General features: G+C 36.7%; 1 protein-coding gene across 1 annotated transcript in view; it reads right to left on the reverse strand.

Annotated features, from left to right (window-relative positions):
- The window catches only part of LOC134541847 (dipeptidase 1-like), a 182,326-nt gene that overhangs the window by 70,715 nt on the left and 86,624 nt on the right, over positions 1-24,987 (reverse strand). The window contains exon 5 of the mRNA XM_063385544.1: positions 16,324-16,480. Within this exon, the coding sequence (XP_063241614.1) occupies positions 16,324-16,480 (157 nt within the window). The remainder of the gene's footprint in view (positions 1-16,323; positions 16,481-24,987) is intronic.

The following is a 24,987-nucleotide window of genomic DNA, read 5'->3' on the forward strand; positions in this document are numbered from 1 at the left end:
ATCAAAAATTGTGAAGCAGAAAAAAGAGTCATTTAAAATACTTTGGTGTCGAGTTTGGATGCAGTGGACTGACAAAGTATGTGAGAGAAAACATATAATTGCAAATGAAACCCTTCGCTTGGAAACAAAATTATCGGCATCAAAAGCTGAAAGCGTTGGCAGGCTCGTCATGGGGATATGATTTGATGAAGCGAAAGAAAGGGGAAAAAAAATATGTTTTCAAAGTACTCTTTAAACCATGCTGCTTCGTGGAAAAACCTAGATAATTGAACTGAAAACTTCAGATCAGAAAATTATTTTTTTCGAAAAAATGAGGGAAAGCTTCATTTTACAATGCCAAAAGAAGTTGTTTTAAGAAAATGAGTGCACAAATAATTTGAAATTATTAATTATTATTCCTACGCAACTGAGTTACCCTAAAAGTTGTTTCTTTTTCCAATGACAATACAAGCTTTGACGAAACCTCTCTTCATCAAGCTATCTTAAAGAAATTTACGGTTGTGAACTGTAGGAAAACTTCAAAAATACCCCATTTAATGTAATTTTTCACATACTTTATGAATACTGAATATTTTAAAAATAATAATCTTATACTCCCAGATTATTGTTACTCATGTTATACTTAGCTGCAGCTTACAGTTCTTTACTAACACTAGTGCAGCTAAAAAATGTGAAGTTTAAATCCCTTTGTATATTACGATCTTCATTGCCCTTTAAGACAGCCAAGCGCAGAAAGAGTTTAAATTTCTTATCAAATTTTCATATAATTATATTTCTAACCACTGATTAAAACCACTGATTGTAAACCATTCGTTTAAAATCACGGCTGTAAGGTTGTTATGAATGAATGAATGGGAAAATGAATGGGGAGAATAATAGGAATTAAAGCTTCGCGCATCGTTTGACATCGGGATCACCAGAGTCGATGAGAGACAATGAAAATGGAATGGATCAGTGACGGAATTAACTTTTGTGGAGAAACAGGAGCACCCCGAGATAACCTACTGGCCACGGCAACGTCCGCCTCGTTAACCCTTCGCGAAAAATATCCGGGGCTTGACCCAGCCTGGAATATAACCTGGATCGACTGAGTGGTAGGCTAAGGAAGTATTCGTATCGTTCTAAATTATTTTGCTTTTCCGTGTACCAGTCAGGAAATGCAAAAAACTTAGTAAATTGAATCAATTAAACATAAGTATAAGAGATTTTTTTATAACCTCAACAAGGTGCCACGTTGCGTTCAACAGTCCCATCTCGAGTGTGATAGTCTTTTTCATGTACGTATGTAACTTGAATACTGTAGTAGAGTACTGTACTGAGTTGTTCCTTGCTTAGTGGACTGTGTCCCATGCGCCGGCGGAGCGAGCCTTGGAGAGCGAAGGGGGCAGGGGGTTGAGTGGGGAGGCATGAAGGGAGAGGGGGAGGCACTCCAGTCGGTCTACCTCTCCAGGGCCGCAGGCTCCAGCCGGAGTGGCTACAAGACCCACGAGGCGGCCCCCTCGGCATACCACTCAAGCCCTCCAGCCCTCCAGCGCGCACGCGCCGACTGTCCAGTGGCGAGAGCGAGAGAAAGAGAGACAGAGAAATAGAGATGCAGAGAGAAAGAGAAATATAGAGATATACATAGGAGATAGTGAAATAAGAGAGAGAGTTAGTGGGAAAGATAGATATAGAGTAAAACAGAGTGAAAGTGAGAGGTAGACAGAGAGAACGAGAGAGAGAGAAAGTAAGAGCGAGAGAAAGCGAGAGAAAGAGAAATAGATATTATCTTTGAAAGATTTGTGCAATGGGAGTGCAAGACTTGATGTAAGCTTTTGGACATACGCCATTACTAAGCTTAGCAATGGCGTATGTCCAAAAGCTTACATCAAGTCAAGAAAATAGAGTTGGAGAGAAAAAGAGAAAGGCAGAGAGATACAAGGAGATGGAGAAACAAAGATAAAGTGAGAGAGAAAGAGATAAAGGAGATGAGTTATATGCATGTGCAACAGAGAGAAAGTGCTAGAGAAAAGTGATAAAGGGGATGATGAGTTAGATATAGTAAAACAGAGAGAAAGTGAGAGAGATATAAACAAAGAGAATGAGAGAAAGAAAGTAAATGCAAGCGGGAGAAAGACAGATTAAGGGGGAGAGACAGTGAGAGATAGAAGAGAGATAGGGAGAGATAGAAAGATGAGAGAGGAGATATGACTTCAAAATACGCTATCATGGACTCGACAGTTTCCTTTTATCATAAGAACTATTTCCGGGAATGTTTGTTATGGTTAAACGTTGCACGATTCTGCACGCCAACTTAAATCAATTTTTAAAAATTTTTCACAGAGAGCAGATTCTAGTGAAGAAATATTGAAAATGCTATTATATAAGTCATACATAGCGATGGACACCGAGAAAATGACCACAACGCAATTAGTTAGGCAAAATTTTTAATTATGAATAATTTCTTGAATTCTAAGAAAAAGCACATAACAATTATCATGTGTTTGGTGATCAAAATGTTCTACAGAACACAAAATGGAATATTCATTCAGTTAGATATCTGAAGAAATTGTCCTAGTTAAAAAAAAAATGTAACTTCGGGTTATTGAAACTTTATGCATTTACCTACTTTTTTTTTGTGTCACATCGGAAGAAAAATAATATATAGTTACATTTAGGTGAAACATGTACTTTAACCAAACAACTACACAATCCAGAAAATTTCAAACCTCAATTTCATAAGTATGCACATAGATCGACCGACTACTTTAGCGACAAACAGCTCCATTTCTTGACAGCTGTCATCAGAAGCGTATAAAAACCAATATCCCTTAACGTTTTCATGCATATTTTTACATAAACAATATTAAGTATACAATGAAAAAATCCATTTTGTCACGGAAATAGCACACAAAAAATAAACAAACATTTATATTTGTTAGTTAATGTAACTTTTTCTTACATACTACGTTTATGAAAGAATAAATAAAACCAATGCTGATGTTAAAATTTTAAAAAGAACATAATTATATAACATAATATATAACATAATTTTATTTATTATTATTTATTTATTTATTATTTTATAATATATAACATAATTTTATGCAAATTATTCCTATTGCGTGTAAAGCTTCTCTGTAATGATATATTTTAGCGTTGAATAAAGAGCACGAATATTTCACAAGTTGTTTTTAAAATGTCGCGTAGTTGCATTCAGAATGAACAAATGATTGCAGATGAAACAGAAAGAGAAAAATTTTATTACCTACTTACGTTTTGTTAATATATCCACGAAACCATCCGAAAATGTATGATTATTTATCGCTAATTTTTTTTTAAATGCATTATGCTTAATGTGAATTCACGTTTATTTTCTGTTTTAAAAAATTGTTTTTTTTTTCATGATGATGCTAGGTTTATAAATAAGTATATTTTAAGGAATTGATTTTTTTAAATTTGCATAGAAGAGTATTTTGTTTTGAGTATTCTGAATTTGAATTTCGATGAAATTGTTCGAAATGCCATTCGTTCAATAGGGAAGATACTTGATTATCCCTCTTACAACTGTAGTAGGTATAATGAATCATCCCACTCGCTTTGGCACGAACGAATGATGGTACTGACACTATTGAATTCATTTGTCATTTATTAAGGCTTTTTTTTGTAATAAGTGATTTGAATGTATCAAAACAAACACGCTTGATGTTTCCCATAAACTGAAGTAAATATAGAGTTAAATATGAGTTGGAATACCCCTGTTAAAAAGTGTTTACCCACATTGCAATAAGATTTCAGTAACAAATTATTCATACTTTTGAATTGTTCTAATCAATTATAATTATTGCCTGCTCTTTTTGGGAATGTTCAGACTTAGACTGTAAACACGCCATGTGATTTCATTTGCTCATCATGATGTTAATGATCTTACATTGTCATACACACCTGTGTAAATTATGTATTCAGTTCTCTGTAATCCCTTTGTCACATATTTTCAAAAGCCATTGTCGCAAGTTCATATAGACCTACGACAATTTTCCGTGAGGCAATTGTAACGAACTGAGAGTCATAAAAGCCGTAACTAATATGAAAAAAAAGCTATTTTATTAGATATGTTTACGATCGCCATTTTATCGAGACTATACCCATTAGTGATACCTGCTTTTTCATACATTTTGATTTCAAAATACCGAGACAATTTTGGCAGTTAAGTTCATTGGGGCAGGATGTATTTCAAAATATTTCTAGAGTGCGTGTGATCAACACATATTTTGTATAACTTTTGAATTTGTGTGTTATTACAAGGTTAAGGTGGTAATCAAATAACATTTTCACTCATGAAAGTTGAAAGAGCTCTACTAACAATAAAACTACAAGAGTTTTTTAAACTAATCTGACGAAGTTCACATCTGTGCAGATAAAAATTACAATATTTTTTATGAAGTACATGTCACCAAATCTGCACAAGTCAATTTAATTCACATGAACTGTAAGAGGACAAAATATATGCTCGCAATAACCCACACTGCCACAGTATTTTTGTAAAATTAAATTTTCTTCCCCTCAGTCGCACGAGGGTTGTGTTTTAGCAAACTATCCTAAAGTCAAATTTTTGGCTGAATTATTTGGTGTGACGTACTCGCTCTAATGTTCATCAAACATACAAATTTCCATAGGCGTGTGGACCTCAACTATTTCATACTAAACAGAGTAACTGTACCTACAAGGGGATATGAATGTGAAGTTTTACATAACAGTAGTATAGGAATGGGGCTTCTGGGACATGGCTTCTGGCTGTGGTGCTTGGTGCCGACCGCCATCTTGGATTGTGACGTCACGGCGGCCATCTTGGACTCAAAATTCCTCAAAATTCCTCAAAATTGACTCAAAATTCCTCAAAATTGACTCAAAATGACTCAAAATTTCCCGTTTTAAGAAAAAAATTCCCGTTTTCGAGGGAAAAATTCCCGTTTCGATGGAAAATTAGGATTTCGAAAAATCACAAATGTCTTTTGCCTTAGAAAGAACACAAATTCCTAAAACTGGCTTAAGCATCCTTAACTCAAGCCAGCGTTAAGCCATTTATAGGATTATGACGTCACCGTTGCAATTTTCGTTACGTCCGCCATCTTGAAAATCCACAATTTTTATGTTAGAAAATCGGGAAAAATTTTAAAAATCATTAAAAAATTATTTAATCGAATTAAAAAAATATTAAAAACCACTGTTGCAGTTATCGTTACGGTTGCCATCTTGGATTATATAAATGTTACATATTTCGTTACACCCGCCATCTTGGTTGAGTACCATGTCATTCTTACACTTTACGTTATGACCACCATATTGGATCCTATTAATGTTGCAATTATCGTTATGGTCGCCATCTTTAAATTTGGACGCCATCTTGGAAATCCGTAGTTTTTATGTTAGAAAATCGGGAAAAATTCCAAAATTCATCAAAAAATTAATGTATTTAAATTCTGTATGATTATATCGATGTACGTCCTTGGTTCGATTCCCGACGAGAGTAAACGGTCGATCCTTCCTCCATGAAAGCTACCTAGACTGATCTACCACCACCAGTACCAAGGTTTATATCATCAACTGGTATGACATCATGTCCACCATCTTGTCTTCATCCGCTGGAGTCCACCATCTTGTTTTCGTCTGCTAGAGTGTGCCGATACCATGTAGTATAATTATCTGGTCACCATACTTTTGTCCTCAACTGTTGACATTGATCATTGACCTTGGCCTTTGACCTTGACCTTTAAATTTGACCTTGACCTTGAAATTTGACCTTGACCTTGAAATTTGACCTTGACCTTGAAATTTGACTTTGTCCTTGTCGACCATCATGGATCCGACATTTTATGTTCAGTACATGCTACCAGGACCTACCACCTGCCAGAGTACTCCATCTTGTGTGTGTACTTGTATTATGGAGTACATTTCCATCTGGTTAATTTTATTCTAACCCGCTACAGTGCAGTAATCATTTATTACCGAGGTGCCCCCGCCATCTTGAAATTCGACCGCGTTCTTGAAATCATGTAATAATGTAGCTAGAAAAGCGGGAAAAAATCCAAAATTCATTAAATAAATCACTCATTATCTTACATATTGATTCGATCCGCTCCCGTCCTTGGTTCGATACCCGATCGATGCAATAATGTTTAATTTTATGAAAAAATAATAATTTCAATATACCATGTTCATCATTCTTAAAGAGACTTTAAAACCTCTACTAACATCATCCTATCAGACATCAAGACCACCATATTGGAAATTCATAATTGTAATGTTAGAGATTCGTGAAAAAGTTCAAAGTTCATTAAATAAATTTGTAATCTATATACTGATTGATTAAATCGACTAAGGTCCTTGGTTCGATCCCTGGCCGATACAAATCAACTTTAATTTTAAAAAAGTACCAGAAAAGTGTAAGGTTCGAGAAATAAAACACCTCAAAGTCTTTTACAAACATAATATTTATTACACAATTTCTATCCTACTACAGAATCACTTGCGAAAGCCAGCAATCTTATAAACATTTAGCCCTGCATAGACGTGCATCGACTACTTCTTAGCTCCAAATGGCTACAAATGCTTCAAAAGGCTCCAAATGCTCCAACAGCTACAAAAAAGGCTCCAAATGCTCCAATAACCACCAAATGCTTAACACAGCTCCAAATGGCTCCAAATGCTCCAAACGGCCTCCAAATGCTTGACAGCCTCCAAATGCTTGACTGCTCCAAACGGCTCCAAATGCTCCAAATGTCTCCAAATTGCTTCAAATGCTCCAAACGGCTCCAAATGCTCCAAATTGCTCCAAATGTTCCAAACGCTCCAAACAGCTCCAAATGCTCCAAACGGCTCCAAAAGCTCCAAATGTCTCCAAATGCTCCAAACGGCTCCAAATGCTCCAAATGTCTCCAAAAGGCTCCAAATGCTCCAATCGGCTCCAAATTGTTCCAAATGCTCCAAACGGCTCCAAATGCTCCAAATTGCTCCAAATGCTCCAAACGGCTCCAAATGCTCGAAACGGCTCCAAATGGCTCCAAATGCTCCAAACGGCTCCAAATGCTCCAAATGCTCCAAATGTCTCCAAAAGGCTCCAAATGCTTCAAAAGGCTCCAATTGCTCCAAACGGCCTCCAAATGCTCCAAATGGCTCCAAATGCTCCAAATGGCTCCAAATGCTCCAAATGGCTCCAACAGCTCCAAAAGGCTCCAAATGCTTCAAAAGGCTCCAATTGTTCCAAGAGCTCCATCTTCAATTGATTCCAACTGATTCCAATTACTTTTCTTATCGAACTTGGCATGGTTACTAACATGTCTTTATTAGTATACATTTTGACTGGCAGTGGTAACGTATTTTGCACCTTTAAGTTATAAGTTTTATTTAGAAATCAGATTTCGATAAATGATAGATACCATTTGGAAAGAAAATATATTAATTTATCTTCAAGTTTATACACATTTAATTTAAGCCATTATTGTATGTAGCCAGCTTCCCTCAGTTCTTTGAGTATGAAGGATATTTCTTTAATGTTCGAATAGTTTCCTGCACAAAGCGATCCATGTAGTAGTCGTAGCCTGTCAACCAATATGTTAGGATCTTCCCATGAGGTATAATCAAACTCTTCTGCTGCGTTCATCATCCTTGCATGTTTATAATAAATATTATTATCTCTGGTGTCTATCGTTTTAACACCAACCTCAAGGTCACTTTCGTCATCGTGACAGTGATTATCACAAGCTTGATCAGGATAATTTATTTTATTACGTCGTTTCCGTCGTTTTGGTCTCAGACCGCCATCACAGTCTTCGATCTTACCTGCTTTAGGTGCTTCAGTACAGTACTCAATCATGTCAGCCTCAGATGTGTCACCACAATCTTCAATCATGCACGCTTCAGATGATTCATCATAGTCTTCGACCTTGTAAGCTTCAGATGGTTCTCCATCTTTCTCATTTTCATGGAGACGACTAGATATTGGAGTAAATATATTTTCATTTCTAATGTGGTTACAACTTCCTTCGTTTGTTTTAGATTTTAAATTATTATCTTGATCTAGATCAGTAATTTTAGCATTAGCTTTTTCGCCTTCGTTCCTCTTCCGCGATGTTGTAGCCCAGTCTTCGTTATCTTTATTCATCTTAATTGTACAGGTCTTGTAATGTCTATCCAAGTAATATCTTCTACCAAAGGATTTCTGACACTGACTGCAATGAAATGGTTTTTGACAAGGACCCAAATTACACTCGCTTCTCTCATGTCGTTTAGCATTCTTTCTCAAGGTAAACACCTTGCTACAGTATCTACAGTGATGACGTTTCGATACAGCGTCAGATCCTAAATCGGAATTCATATTAGTTACCGAGACTAATGCCAGATGCAAACTAAGAGTTTTAAATTAGATATATTACTTAAATAGAATTTTTTAATTATTTCATCAGCGAGAATTAATTTATCTCATTCAAAGGTACTTTTTGCAAGTAGTTCTGCTTTTCAACAACAGATGTCGCCACATGTTACTTGCAGGTAAATAATATTTAGTTCTTTTATGTGGGATGCGGGATGCTCACTAACGATCGAAATAGAACGATGGCTTCGCTAGACTCCAAGGAGAAGGAAGTTCGTCCATCCTGTTAGTGCTTCTTAGATTTCTCAGAAATTATTTGACTGAGTAATGATAATTTTTTTTTTTTTTTAATTTCCGCCTGATAAAAATATTACAAGTAATGATTGAGTAGCAGAAGTTCACTAATTATATGCAACCTTGAATAAAAAATGACATGCTTCATTAAGTAAAAAAATCCTTCATGCAGAGATAAATTCCTCATCAGTAACCAGAAGCACTCGGAGAAAACCATCAGATGTATAGTCAGGAATAATCAGAAGCACCCAGTGAAAACCATCAAAATATTGTCAAGAATAATCAGGAGCACACGGAGAAATCCATCAAAATATTGTCAAGAATAATCAGGAGCACACGGAGAAATCCACCATAATACTGTCAAGAATAAACGGGAGCACACGGAGAAAACCGCCATAATATTGACAAGAATAATCGGAAGCACACGGAGAAAAACGACACACGTTTTCTTTGATATCATAAATTTACATAATATTTAATAAATAACAAATAAATTAATAAAAAATTTAAAATGACAAAAAAATACCAAAAATACATAAACAGATTCTGCTAGCTTGTGAACTTTTCATTGTTGAGCAAAGATATAGTTCTAGTACAAGCCAGAATTTTATGTATTTTTTATTTTATTTTTTTAAATTTTTTATTAATTTATTTGTTATTTATTAAATATTATGTAAATTTATGATATCAAAGAAAACGTGTGTCGTTTTTCTCCGTGTGCTTCCGATTATTCTTGTCAATATTATGGCGGTTTTCTCCGTGTGCTCCCGTTTATTCTTGACAGTATTATGGTGGATTTCTCCGTGTGCTCCTGATTATTCTTGACAATATTTTGATGGATTTCTCCGTGTGCTCCTGATTATTCTTGACAATATTTTGATGGTTTTCACTGGGTGCTTCTGATTATTCCTGACTATACATCTGATGGTTTTCTCCGAGTGCTTCTGGTTACTGATGAGGAATTTATCTCTGCATGAAGGATTTTTTTACTTAATGAAGCATGTCATTTTTTATTCAAGGTTGCATATAATTAGTGAACTTCTGCTACTCAATCATTACTTGTAATATTTTTATCAGGCGGAAATTAAAAAAAAAAATTATCATTACTCAGTCAAATAATTTCTGAGAAATCTAAGAAGCACTAACAGGATGGACGAACTTCCTTCTCCTTGGAGTCTAGCGAAGCCATCGTTCTATTTCGATCGTTAGTGAGCATCCCGCATCCCGCATAAAAGAACTAAATATTATTTACCTGCAAGTAACATGTGGCGACATCTGTTGTTGAAAAGCAGAACTACTTGCAAAAAGTACCTTTGAATGAGATAAATTAATTCTCGCTGATGAAATAATTAAAAAATTCTATTTAAGTAATATATCTAATTTAAAACTCTTAGTTTGCATCTGGCATTAGTCTCGGTAACTAATATGAATTCCGATTTAGGATCTGACGCTGTATCGAAACGTCATCACTGTAGATACTGTAGCAAGGTGTTTACCTTGAGAAAGAATGCTAAACGACATGAGAGAAGCGAGTGTAATTTGGGTCCTTGTCAAAAACCATTTCATTGCAGTCAGTGTCAGAAATCCTTTGGTAGAAGATATTACTTGGATAGACATTACAAGACCTGTACAATTAAGATGAATAAAGATAACGAAGACTGGGCTACAACATCGCGGAAGAGGAACGAAGGCGAAAAAGCTAATGCTAAAATTACTGATCTAGATCAAGATAATAATTTAAAATCTAAAACAATCGAAGGAAGTTGTAACCACATTAGAAATGAAAATATATTTACTCCAATATCTAGTCGTCTCCATGAAAATGAGAAAGATGGAGAACCATCTGAAGCTTACAAGGTCGAAGACTATGATGAATCATCTGAAGCGAGCATGATTGAAGATTGTGGTGACACATCTGAGGCTGACATGATTGAGTACTGTACTGAAGCACCTAAAGCAGGTAAGATCGAAGACTGTGATGGCGGTCTGAGACCAAAACGACGGAAACGACGTAATAAAATAAATTATCCTGATCAAGCTTGTGATAATCACTGTCACGATGACGAAAGTGACCTTGAGGTTGGTGTTAAAACGATAGACACCAGAGATAATAATATTTATTATAAACATGCAAGGATGATGAACGCAGCAGAAGAGTTTGATTATACCTCATGGGAAGATCCTAACATATTGGTTGACAGGCTACGACTACTACATGGATCGCTTTGTGCAGGAAACTATTCGAACATTAAAGAAATATCCTTCATACTCAAAGAACTGAGGGAAGCTGGCTACATACAATAATGGCTTAAATTAAATGTGTATAAACTTGAAGATAAATTAATATATTTTCTTTCCAAATGGTATCTATCATTTATCGAAATCTGATTTCTAAATAAAACTTATAACTTAAAGGTGCAAAATACGTTACCACTGCCAGTCAAAATGTATACTAATAAAGACATGTTAGTAACCATGCCAAGTTCGATAAGAAAAGTAATTGGAATCAGTTGGAATCAATTGAAGATGGAGCTCTTGGAACAATTGGAGCCTTTTGAAGCATTTGGAGCCTTTTGGAGCTGTTGGAGCCATTTGGAGCATTTGGAGCCATTTGGAGCATTTGGAGCCATTTGGAGCATTTGGAGGCCGTTTGGAGCAATTGGAGCCTTTTGAAGCATTTGGAGCCTTTTGGAGACATTTGGAGCATTTGGAGCATTTGGAGCCGTTTGGAGCATTTGGAGCCTTTTGGAGACATTTGGAGCCGTTTGGAGCATTTGGAGCCGTTTGGAGCATTTGGAGCAATTTGGAGCATTTGGAGCCGTTTGGAGCATTTGGAGCAATTTGGAGCCGATTGGAGCATTTGGAGCCTTTTGGAGACATTTGGAGCATTTGGAGCCGTTTGGAGCATTTGGAGACATTTGGAGCTTTTGGAGCCGTTTGGAGCATTTGGAGCTGTTTGGAGCATTTGGAGCCGTTTGGAACATTTGGAGCAATTTGGAGCATTTGGAGCCGTTTGGAGCATTTGAAGCAATTTGGAGACATTTGGAGCATTTGGAGCCGTTTGGAGCAGTCAAGCATTTGGAGGCTGTCAAGCATTTGGAGGCCGTTTGGAGCATTTGGAGCCATTTGGAGCTGTGTTAAGCATTTGGTGGTTATTGGAGCATTTGGAGCCTTTTTTTGTAGCTGTTGGAGCATTTGGAGCCTTTTGAAGCATTTGTAGCCATTTGGAGCTAAGAAGTAGTCGATGCACGTCTATGCAGGGCTAAATGTTTATAAGATTGCTGGCTTTCGCAAGTGATTCTGTAGTAGGATAGAAATTGTGTAATAAATATTATGTTTGTAAAAGACTTTGAGGTGTTTTATTTCTCGAACCTTACACTTTTCTGGTACTTTTTTAAAATTAAAGTTGATTTGTATCGGCCAGGGATCGAACCAAGGACGGGAGCGGATCGAATCAATATGTAAGATAATGAGTGATTTATTTAATGAATTTTGGATTTTTTCCCGCTTTTCTAGCTACATTATTACATGATTTCAAGATGGCGGTCGAATTTCAAGATGGCGGGGGCACCTCGGTAATAAATGATTACTGCACTGTAGCGGGTTAGAATAAAATTAACCAGATGGAAATGTACTCCATAATACAAGTACACACACAAGATGGAGTACTCTGGCAGGTGGTAGGTCCTGGTAGCATGTACTGAACATAAAATGTCGGATCCATGATGGTCGACAAGGACAAAGTCAAATTTCAAGGACAAAGTCAAATTTCAAGGTCAAGGTCAAATTTCAAGGTCAAGGTCAAATTTCAAGGTCAAGGTCAAATTTCAAGGTCAAGGTCAAATTTCAAGGTCAAGGTCAAATTTAAAGGTCAAGGTCAAAGGCCAAGGTCAATGATCAATGTCAACAGTTGAGGACAAAAGTATGGTGACCAGATAATTATACTACATGGTATCGGCACACTCTAGCAGACGAAAACAAGATGGTGGACTCCAGCGGATGAAGACAAGATGGTGGACATGATGTCATACCAGTTGATGATATAAACCTTGGTACTGGTGGTGGTAGATCAGTCTAGGTAGCTTTCATGGAGGAAGGATCGACCGTTTACTCTCGTCGGGAATCGAACCAAGGACGTACATCGATATAATCATACAGAATTTAAATACATTAATTTTTTGATGAATTTTGGAATTTTTCCCGATTTTCTAACATAAAAACTACGGATTTCCAAGATGGCGTCCAAATTTAAAGATGGCGACCATAACGATAATTGCAACATTAATAGGATCCAATATGGTGGTCGTAACGTAAAGTGTAAGAATGACATGGTACTCAACCAAGATGGCGGGTGTAACGAAATATGTAACATTTATATAATCCAAGATGGCAACCGTAACGATAACTGCAACAGTGGTTTTTAATATTTTTTTAATTCGATTAAATAATTTTTTAATGATTTTTAAAATTTTTCCCGATTTTCTAACATAAAAATTGTGGATTTTCAAGATGGCGGACGTAACGAAAATTGCAACGGTGACGTCATAATCCTATAAATGGCTTAACGCTGGCTTGAGTTAAGGATGCTTAAGCCAGTTTTAGGAATTTGTGTTCTTTCTAAGGCAAAAGACATTTGTGATTTTTCGAAATCCTAATTTTCCATCGAAACGGGAATTTTTCCCTCGAAAACGGGAATTTTTTTCTTAAAACGGGAAATTTTGAGTCATTTTGAGTCAATTTTGAGGAATTTTGAGTCAATTTTGAGGAATTTTGAGGAATTTTGAGTCCAAGATGGCCGCCGTGACGTCACAATCCAAGATGGCGGTCGGCACCAAGCACCACAGCCAGAAGCCATGTCCCAGAAGCCCCATTCCTATACTACTCATAACCTATGAGTAAGAACAGCATTTTGAAAATCACAACGGACAGCAACTACCATATTTTGAACCGAGTATAAAATGAATACTTATTTTCTATTTAAGTAATTTGGATCTACTACGTTATGACATAATGTAATTTACCGTCGTTACTAAAAGTCCAAAGTTTACCTGACGTGCACAGAAAAAGAAACAATAGTTAATTTGTTTACGGACTCACAAGCACAGTATTTATTTAGTTGCAGGAGTAGTTATCATGCGTATTGTAAGGTGATGCTGAGAGCAGATGAGTATGGTTACAAATACAGCTAGTAAAAAAAATTAATGCAAAACGCTATATTTGAAAATTAATACCCATTTTTTTTAGTCGTGTAAGTGTTTTGTGTGGGTGTGTGTATGTATGTATATATATACACAATATAAAAATATTTATTTTATGTGATATTACTTTAAAAATAAGTCTTTCTGATAAAGCTGTAAATAATTAAATGTACTAAGAAATTATGTATAAATTTAATAAAAACGTTTTTAAAATAAAATAAATTCAAACATTTAAAAATAATTACTTTAAAGTTTTTTTTCAACGGTATAATTAGGACGCTCTATAAAAAAATTGCATTGACCTTTTCTGCAAAAAAATTACAAAATTTTTGTCAATGAATATGATATATATATTTATGTCAAAATAATGTATACAAACTGGTCAGTTGAAAATTAAATAAAATAAAATTATCGCGTAGATGTTGGACGTAAACAAAGAAAATTTATATTCGATTCTACATGCATGCTAAATAAAGCATAAGCTCACGCTGAAAAATTTGCAGTTTGTGTAAAAAAGTGGATATGAATACAAAACCACGGAATAAATTTAAGGCGAGAGCAGTACATTTAAAGCTAAACGCGTGGCAATTAATTAACTAGTTAAAAATGGACGGCGTTCACTCTCGTTGTATGACTTGTTTATTAAAAAACATATAGTTTATTATACCCGATGAAATTTGACGTACAATCTGATAAACGTGGTTTATTGCATACGTAATTAGCATTCATTTCGTGCCCAGTCTGGAAATTATTGGAGATATTGGTTTGGAATGTATTTAATGTATTTTATCATCTGAAACAGCATTGATACATACGCTCCCTGTTGGAGCAGAATATGACACGCTGTAGTAAACTATGAACCAGGGGCTGTGGTAGCTTGCCACGCTAAAGCTTCTCATTCACTTGGTTAAAAGGTTGACCGGTATCTGCATCACTTGCAAAGTCTGCCCAGACTCGTAATATACGGTCACTGGGGGGCCAATGGCATGTTCCGTTGAAAGGATAGAAAAGGTCGCATCATTCATGGACGACGAGAATATAAAAACACTATCATAATATCTTAAAGACTTGACGGTATTCGATAGGGTTTGATTTGTGGGCTAGATTTTTTCATTACGGAGTCCTGAATGTACAGAAATAGTAAATACAGTGTATGGTTTTAAAAAAGTTTCAAACTGTTCTTCATAAAATAAGGGATTGAAACTAAACAAAAATTTAACAAAGATAATAAAAATTTGGCTGTAAAATTATTAAAATCGCATCAGAAAAACCTCTATAGTAACCCATTCTTAGAACGAAATTGGTTTCAATGATATTAATTTAGCTACTATTGTACAATATTATGTTTTTATAAGTTTAAATTAGCTTGAAATTGTAATATGTTTTTCATTCTAAGATTTGGTTAATTTAGAGGTTATTATTAAGTGATTTTAATAATTTTAATGTCAAAATTATTGTTGATTTTTGTTTTCAAGTCCTTTCTTTATGAAAAACCAAATTGCAATTTAAAAAAAACTATATACAACGTATTGACTATTTCTGAACATTCAGGCATTTGTTTTGAAAATATCTAGATGACAAAATAAACACCATCGAATTCTGTCAAAGTCGTTCAGATTCTTGTAATTCATGCATGGTGCGACTTTTCCAATTCTCTTAAAACTGCACGTCTACGAGTTACAAGACCTTCGCCTCGTAACTGGTAGAAATAATGTAACTGGTGCACTTGTAACGGAGCGTTAGCCGTCAGACGTGAAGTCTTCCACCCCCCACCCCCACAAATTGGTTTTTCCTTCTGATTTTCTCATACGCAATATAGCCGACACGTTTTTTTATTAACTACTCTAGTTAAACTGTTTGGAAGAGAAAATTAGATCAAGATGTTACCGGTTAATATAAATATAATTTTAAAAAATCTTCATAATACACATGTTGACAATTTTTTCTCCAATTTAACCTCAAATACAGGTACAGCTGATAGATTTGTATACGAACGGCCGCCATATTGGTACTTGAAGTACATTGAAATCCCCTTCTTTCCCCTTTTGGCTTCAATTCCCCCCCCCCTTCTCCTTCTGATCCGAAGCTCCTGCACGAACCCCAGGATTGGTAAACTGCGTCACGCAGAAGAAGTCCGGAGAAACGGACAGTCGCCCCCACACGACCAGAATCATTCTACACCCGAACACAACAACAACGAGCACACGGACGCTTGCCAAGAGGTGATAAGCGGCAACATGCGGCCTGGGACTCTTCCGCGAGTTCCCCTGGATCGACGCCACAGGACAGGCACAGACAGGCACAGACAGGCACAGACAGGCACAGACAGGCGTGACGGACCGGGCAGTGAGGAGAGTGTGGTCGCCGACTGTGCTGTCCGCACCGGCAGCTGGTCCTAGCCAGCCCCCCTGGATCGACGCCACGGACAGGCACAGACAGGCACAGACAGGCACAGACAGGCACAGACAGGCGTGGCGGACTCACCTGCGCGCCCACCATGCCGCGCCGCAGCCGCGGGATGTCCGTGTGCGACCAGTTGCTGCGCGACCAGGGCTCCACGCGGCGCAGGTCCGCGCTCAGGTTGAAGCCCAGGATCTGGTTGTGGACGAACTTGCGCACGTTCCACGGCAGGTCGTTGTGGCTGCGGGCAATCCGAGACCACAGCGCCTCTCACGTCGCCGCTCTTACGTGGAAAAAAAAAAACATACGAAAAAGCGTTTCTAGCAAACACGCACTGGAGACTAATACCGGACAACTCCACGCTAACAAAACAGACGATTATGTGACAAATATCCTAGCGGCAAGAGGTCTGACTATCGTAATATTTTAAAGATAAATTTTATTCACTGGAGTTATATTCATTCCCCAACCCCACTCCCCATAAATCTGTATAACGTTTTAAAAAATATTTTTTATAACTTTCAGGACCTCAACGCGCAAAAAAAAATGTACTTGGGCCCATTAGTGAATTATTGAAGGTTTTTTTTTTGGACTTTACTGATTCTAGTTTTTTTTAAGTGTTTGGGTTTATGTGTAGCTTGCCACTGTGATAAGTAACGCATATTTATAGCATACATATTATTTATTTATATATGTTTAAGGCGCCTTTCCGAAAAGCGCGGATTTTTTTTTACAATTATATAAGAATAAAATTAATAGGATTAAACGAATAGTGTTCAGGCACCCGTCATATTACATTCAGCTATTTGTAATTTTTTAATGCGCTGTATTTCGTAACATTTATTAAAAATTTTAAGTTATCCAATCTCCAGGTGTTTGTTTTTTTGATATTTGCTTTTATTATAACTTTGATTTTTTTGTCCCTTCACTTTTATGGAGCATATTAATTTCGTTTGCTCTAGGTATTTTGGAGATGAAGTTAATTTTAGTAATTTTCGCCCTTTAACTTTATATCAATGCGACTGTTGGGAAAGTGGCCTTTTCGCGCCTTGGGAAGGAAACCAGTACATAGACTTTTTCGTTAACATTAGTGGACATACCAGATATATTGGGGTGCCAAATGTAAGTTTATGATAGTGAAACTATCCTGGAATATATCTTGTAAAAATAGCCATAGTTAAAAGTAATTTCACATTAAAAATTACAAAAATACTTACATTGCGTTAATTATAATACGCAAAATTAGTCCTAATTACAAACAGGCTTAGTCGTGCAGCTGTTGAGCGCACGTTTGGTGACCTCAAGGGACGTAGTTCAAATCTCTTTTTATAATTTATTTTATTTATTAAATAATATTCTATAATGACAATTTTTGATCAGCTCAATAAGGTTAAGGTTTGTTTGTAGGAATAATTTACAGACTGATTTCAATCGTTCAAGCAAAACATATACAAATATATACTACGGGTTGTAATATGTGATTTAAAATGTTTTAGGTTGATATTTTAGTATTGCCACAGAAGTATAACTTACAAGCTGTGCGGAAAATTTATAGTATTAAATTTTTAGTTAATTTTAACAAGATAGAGAGTATTTAAAAAAAAAATACTTGTAGCAAATCAGGTCCAAAGCCGAAGCTTAGAATTTTTAAAGTCTTTTCGCTTTTATCAGATTCGTTTATAATAGTTTAAAAATTTTGGTCGTTATGAGCTGCATTCTGAGCGTAATGGTTGCAAGCAACGTTTAAGATTCAGGCGACGAAATCTAGCGGCGGCTGTAGAAAGTACGTGTGTGATTCGCATCCAGAAGTGTTTGTCACTTGGAAAGCAAATATTTTATTTATCAGTATATTTATGACACTCTGTATTATTAAAAAAAATGCTTTGTTAAATTTCGTGAAAGAGTTTCGTAAAATAAACTTATTTTCAGCATGAACAACATGAGAACCATGAGTTTGCTAGTTCCCGAGGTTAGAGGTATTGAGCGTCTAACTCACATTTTCTTTATATTATAACTACTTATATTCGTATACTTAATTTTTTTAGGGTGAAAGAAATTATGATTGGAAGGGTCCTGGCTTAATATAGTGAGGAATAGAAGGTTGTAATATTAATAAGTTATTGAAGTTATACTTCTAATGCGACTTCCAACAAGGTTGCGTTAAACGTTTAACGCTACAATGGAGAATTATTTGTATGCAATTTAAAACTATTTTTTAATGATGCCATAGAAGTATAACTTCTCACGCGCGTTCCTAAGTACACGCACCCATTTTTTTTTTTTACTTTATATTTTGTTCAGCATCATAAAGATGAGATCACTGGACATGTGTTAGACATGTTTCCTAGCATTCACAATTTTGGGCACTCTAAACAACCGTAAAATAAATAAAAAATTTGGCAAAAGCAGATTCGCTGGTAGTGAAACATTACGACACACATACACACTAATCCGGAAACAAAATATCGCGTCAGGTATTATGCGCTGGACGAGACGCGAAAATCAATTAATTTCCAAAACCAATCACGCTTGCGTCATTGCGAGAAAATTCGCGGATGCGACAACCCATTCATGAATATTTTATTTTGCCATCGTGTCACAGACGCAAAGTTACTGAAACGAGTGTCACAACGCTTGCGAATGAAGGCCAGAATGGTGCATTGGTGAAAATATTATTTTTAATATTTTTTAACGCGTTTTTTCACAAAACGTATTTGTGAAATATTTTTAATGTGTTTAGGCCCATTAATTTTCACAAGTAATAGTTTAAAAAAAAACCGAGTGTCTCCCAAAAATTTCGATTAAAAAAAAACATTTGTAAACATTGATAGCAGTATTACGCTTGGTACGTTCTGTTATAGGAATATATATATATATATATAAAATTTACTAGCCGTTTGCCTGATGGGATTTCCCAAACTTTCAACCCATATTTAACTCCTTTAGGGGAAGAATTTTAAAAAATCCTTTCCTAGTGATCTCCTTCGTTATATGAGGTACTCCTATACAAAATATCATGCTGTGAATGGTCTGGCAATAGGTCAGGTTTAGAATTTTATTGAGTACGTAGATATGTTTTCAACCCACGCGAAGAAAATCTATTATTATTTTACAATAAGCGTTGATTTTTTTTTATGCGCGGGTGAAAAAAAAAAAAAACATTTTCGCAACAGTTCCATATTTTGTTCCGCCGCGCTGCTGTTGCGATCCAAACACGACGAGCACACTTTGTCATCCGGTTGTAGTCCGCTTGCCGAGGGTGTAACGGTTACTGTTATGGGCCGCGTAGATGTCGCAACTTCGACCTTTCCGCGCTCCTCTTGGCCACGGGGTGTCGGGGGGGGGGGGGGGGGCGGAGGGGCATTTCCGATAGCGCCCGAGGTTGTTTGTGCCCACCCACGCGTGTCTGTCAAAGTCATATTCCCCACCCCACCCCACCACCCCCACCCCTACATCCCGCCCCCACCCCACCACAGCCACAAGCTTCAAAATCGTTAAATAAACTTTTGACGAGGAGCTAGTTCGCCGTTGTCGCCGAGAGAGGCTGTCGGTCTGCCCGCGAGGTGCACCCCCCCCCCCCCCCCCCGTGTCAACACGGCAGTTCGCTTTTATTACGCCATTCCCCCCTACCCAACATGTGTACTTTCATCCACTAAGCGTGGTTTAAAGCCTACATTGTACAATCCTCTCCATGGCGGAACAATCTTTTCAAAAAAATTTAATTAGTATTCTATTTATTTAGGTTACATATAAACACATTTTATTTTCTGTTGAACGTGGTAGGATGTAACAATTGCGTAACAACTCTTTGAGTTATAAGAAATACTTAGTTGGCGTAGTAAAAAGGAACTACCTTTAAATTTGCATTACAATGATTAATAGAAACAAAAAAAAAATCTCTTCCGGCACATTCTCCAGGCGTCAGTATATTTTAAAATTATCTATTTATTTAGGAAATGTTTTGGAAACTTCTATAAACTCCTGGAACTTTTTTTTTAGAACTTAATGTACATAACATTGTATATGGTTGACAATACTAAAAAAAAAAATAGATTGAACATTTTCTCATATTCCACGTGGTGATAATATTTTGAATGTTTTTAACTTAATGCATCCAGTATTGAATTTCTTAACTAATTTCATAATATGCCTACTGAAGTAGTTATTCAATTATTTAAAAACATAACTAGTTTTCATCCCGTGCACTATATATAAACTTTAAAGTTGACTATTTTGGGGTCTATAGACCATGAAACAAAAAATCTTTATAACTATTATCCGAAAGGCGCACCTTGGTAACGGTTACAATAGGTAGTATTTATTTGAAATACACCTCATATAAAAAGACTGGAGTGATATTAGAAATACAGTTGGTGAAGTATAAATTTAATGAAATTAAACTATTACTCAGTGTTCAATATAAATATAAACATGAGTTTCAAATTAATGATTTAACTTTAGTATAATATTTGAGAAAAATATTAATTAATAATAAAATCAAAAAATGGTTAGTTTTTGTTAAAATATAATTATTTATAAATTAATTGTGTAATAATTTTAATACAAATAAATTATACATGCGGGTTCATAACCTCACATTAACACACATAAAAATATACTTGAAAAAGTTTATAAACACAATATCTATCACTAATATTTACATTAAAAATTGTTCATAATGATATTAACCACTATTGAATATTAGTAATTAAAGCATAATATTAAAAAACAAATATTATTTTAATTGTTTGTAGCCTTTTTTAATCCTGTGAAAATTACGTTCCATGTTTGCGCTCTCATCGTAAAAATTCACTTTCACCATAGTTTCATAACGCGCCTAAATAATTATATTTTCAAAAATTATCCATTTTTTGTAAGTCTTGCATGTCCTCACCAAACCAAAATAAAATAATTTTTCATATCGGATACGCTAGAGAAACTAAAATGTTCTTAGCGCTTTCTTTTCAAGAGAAGATCTAATTACAAGGTTGATACAGTTAATTCTCTGGTGATTTGTGTGGATACACGAACGAATGGCTCATGACAGAATTACAGAAAATTTTAAATAATCTCTTCAGTGTACAGGTAGCGTTAATATACGGACCAAAGAAGCTAAAGAATTCGTATATTTTAAAGCCCTTAATAAGCAAACCCAGTTTCAGGCTATTCTTCAAGGAATCAGTTAAATTTTCTTCCCATTACCACAAATTATTTTTGATGTCCATTAGTGCTTATTTTTTTATTCTCGTGTAATTTAAATGATTTTAAATTTAAACATATGCAAAAATATGTCTACCCTTATGATATTATCCGCTAGTCCAAGAAACTTTAACCATTTATGTATGTGTTGGGGACTGGGAATATGCTGAGTTCCTGAAAATTCTGCTGTATCAAGAGTTAGCTTAAAGAACGGTGTATAGAAAAACAATAGAGAATAAAACCAGTTGGTTATAATTTAATCTAATAAGTCGACTGTAGTGTAATTTAGTTTAAAAGCAATTCTCCAAGATGGATGAGTCGTAAACAGCGTGATTGGAATTCCATCACTGTTGACGGCACCGGCTCTCGGAAGTTGGATTTCCAATTTCCTTTTTACGGCTTCAACCGCACGTGTTTGGGGTGAAGTAGGCTTGTGGGGAAGGTGTCAAGAGGGGTGTAGGAAAGTGTGAATGCTTTTCTCCCCGTACCACCTCTCGCAATTGAGCGCGTTTCACAGCTGGTCGTTAGGAGCGCGGGCCTAAACCCCGGTCTTCCCGTAAAAAAAAAAAAAAACAGGAACCGCTCCAATTGCAATAAAAACAAAAAAAAACCGACAACCCTCTCCACCCCAAGCGTTTTTACATCTTCGAAAATCTCCTCTTTCTTCAGCGTATCTGTGTTTCGGAGATCAAGTCGGGGTGAGGCGATTACGATAAAAACGTGCCGCCTGTCACCGAGTGGCTATGCATCCCGCCAAACACGTGCCGCCTGCCACCGAGGGACTATGCAACCCGCCGAACACTTCCCCACCCTACAAGAGCGATCCTCGTCGGCCCGATATACTAGTAAACATTTCTCTCCCGGGCTACCGAAAAAGAAAATTGTTCCACGATAACAAAGCAATTAAGCATCGTGAACCGAACACCACGTGTAAACCGCTAACCCAACCAAAGACGACACGATTTCGACAGAAGCTAAGAGTATTCACTGAGAAACAGAAACATTGAAGGCGTATCTGCAAGTAAATAAAGGTGGATGGAGAAGAAAAAATAATCACAACGCTCTTTTATATTGCCTTTTTTCTTTTCTGCACCAGAATATGTTCGTTTGACAAAGTTCTCAGAATCTGTGCGGTATTCACAAAACACTGCGTTTACGTTTTTCTTGCACAGTTTGGATTGTTAGTTAAAGAATAAAATTAATACTATATATTATCCAGAGAGTCTGCTATAATTTTAAGTCATTCGTGTGAAAAGTTCAGTATAAATATATTGTTAAATACGATAAAAAAATATAATTTGTCATTAATTTATATATAAGTATTGTAAGAATGGAATTTTCATTCTCAGTGATTTATTCAGTGTTTGGCAACCTTGATATTAGTTTTGATACATTCCTGGGTAAATTGACTTAATTAAGAAAAAAAATTAAAATAAATTGTGAAGGGTTAAACTGTTAACATTATCATTGTGTCAATACAAGCAACTTAACGAATTGTGTAAAACGTATCCCTGATTGTCGGGAAAGACGTGGAAACGTAAAAGGGAGACCGTAGCCAGATCACAGGTAGAATACACGGTAGAGGGTTACCATAAACCCGATTACACTTCCCTGCACGAGTCAGGCACCTGGCGACGACGACACCTTACGTACGACTGGACTCTTCGGGCACAGTTCTTTTTTCTTCTATTCGCCGCCGAGCAAAAGGCGCCGTGTAGGCCGGCCATGTTTCTTCTCCCCTCCTCTCGCACCGCCCTGAAGCTCTTTTCCCGCCCACCCTGCCTAAACCCTTCTTTCGATGACGAGGCGAGTCTAAGTCCTTGTGGAGGTGCGACGGCGTGAAAACTTCCTTTGCCATCGGGAGGGCTTTTGTCGCTCGGGTTCGTCTTTTTTTTTTTCCTTTTCTCTTTTTTTTTTCGCCCATCCCTTCGTCGGGAAAAGTGGGAAGGGGGGAAGGGGTGTAGAAGGAAGGACCTTCGAGTCCTCGCTGCTCGGCTAATGCCACCGCGCGGCGCAAAGGCTGGTGTTAGCGTCACTCGGGAGGGTAGGGTCGCGTGGGCGCCAGAGCGTCATTGTAGCCGCGTTCCATGTTCGGGGGACAAGGGACGAGGGTGAAGAGGGGGGAGGGGGCGCGCCCCGGGCCGGCAGACATTACTCATCTGCTGAAAGGATCTGCCGTGATGCGCGCAGCTTCTCGTCTCTCTCTCTCTCTCTCTCTCTTTCCCTCCCCGACCCTTCTCTCTCTTTCTCTCTCTAGCCGTAGGTGCGCGCAGGAATACGTCACGACCGTCGGAGAGGACGTTATCCCGGGTGGTGGTGGTGGTGGTGATGGTGTTGGTGGAGTTGGTGGAGGAGGAGATCCTGTGGTGGAAAGAGCTCGCACAGACTACTCCGGTTATTAATTTCCTCTACCCCCCCCCCCCTTCCGCGACCATCTCCCCCCCCCCCCCTCCACGACCCTCCTCCCTGACAAGACCTATCCAGACCTTCCGGGAGGGAAGTTTAATTCTTGTTTCGTTTTGATGCGGTAAAGGCACGAACATCGTGCGGCCGGTGCGGCCCTTTTCACCCCACCCCACTTTTTTCCTCCCTTCCCTTTCCAACTCTCCCTTTACGCGTGGTTTTGTGCGACGGGTATCACGTTGAAGTTAAGGGAGAGAGACAGAAGCAGGAAGACGCTACATTTTATCACAATTATTGAAAATTTTGCCATGGTGTAGGAAAAGAGCACAAATTAATGGATGAGAAACGTGGAAATTTTAAAATATCAGAAACCGCTCCGACAAAACCGAAATAAACTTGAAAAAAAATACTAAACCCCTGAAATAGACCTGATTTACAACAATAAATTTTATTACAATACTGCCCATGTTGTTAATATTCACCATACAGTTAATGCTTTACTATTTCATATATAAACCCCCGAAAATGGATCCACGTTTTACAGAAGTCATCATTTGGTTTTTGAAGCGTAAATATTTCAATTATTGGTAGGGGTGATTTCCTGAAAATTGAACGGAATTCGATGAACGGAAAAGTGACACAAAGAATGCGGACCCATGCGTAGCAACATAAAACTCGTATATAGTCACTTTCGTAAGCATTAAGAGACATACCGAAATTATTGGTTTGTCAAATGAAACTTTATTTGGTAAAGTAAAATGGTTATAGTTAACAGTAATCTCAATTTTTAAAATACCTAAGAGTCCTGGCATTACAACAATTATAATACATATTCTTCTTAAAATGTGTCAGCAACCTAGGTATCACAGTGGTAGAGCGCGCACTTATTACCTTCAAGGACTTGGTTCAAAAATATGACTGGAATTTTTCTTACTTCGTTTAGTAACATTATGATATGATATTTCATAATAATGTTGAATTAGCTCAGTAAGTTTAAGTTTTGTTTGTAGTAATAATTTACAGACTGGTTTCAGTCGTTAAATAAACAAAACAAATATACTAACATATATTTGTGTATAAATGTGCATTTAAAAATTATTCAAGATACATTTTCGTAATTCCATAGATGTTTAACTTCTAACGTGT

This window comes from Bacillus rossius (assembly GCF_032445375.1).
Source record: "Bacillus rossius redtenbacheri isolate Brsri chromosome 4 unlocalized genomic scaffold, Brsri_v3 Brsri_v3_scf4_2, whole genome shotgun sequence".
Taxonomy (NCBI): domain Eukaryota; kingdom Metazoa; phylum Arthropoda; class Insecta; order Phasmatodea; family Bacillidae; genus Bacillus; species Bacillus rossius.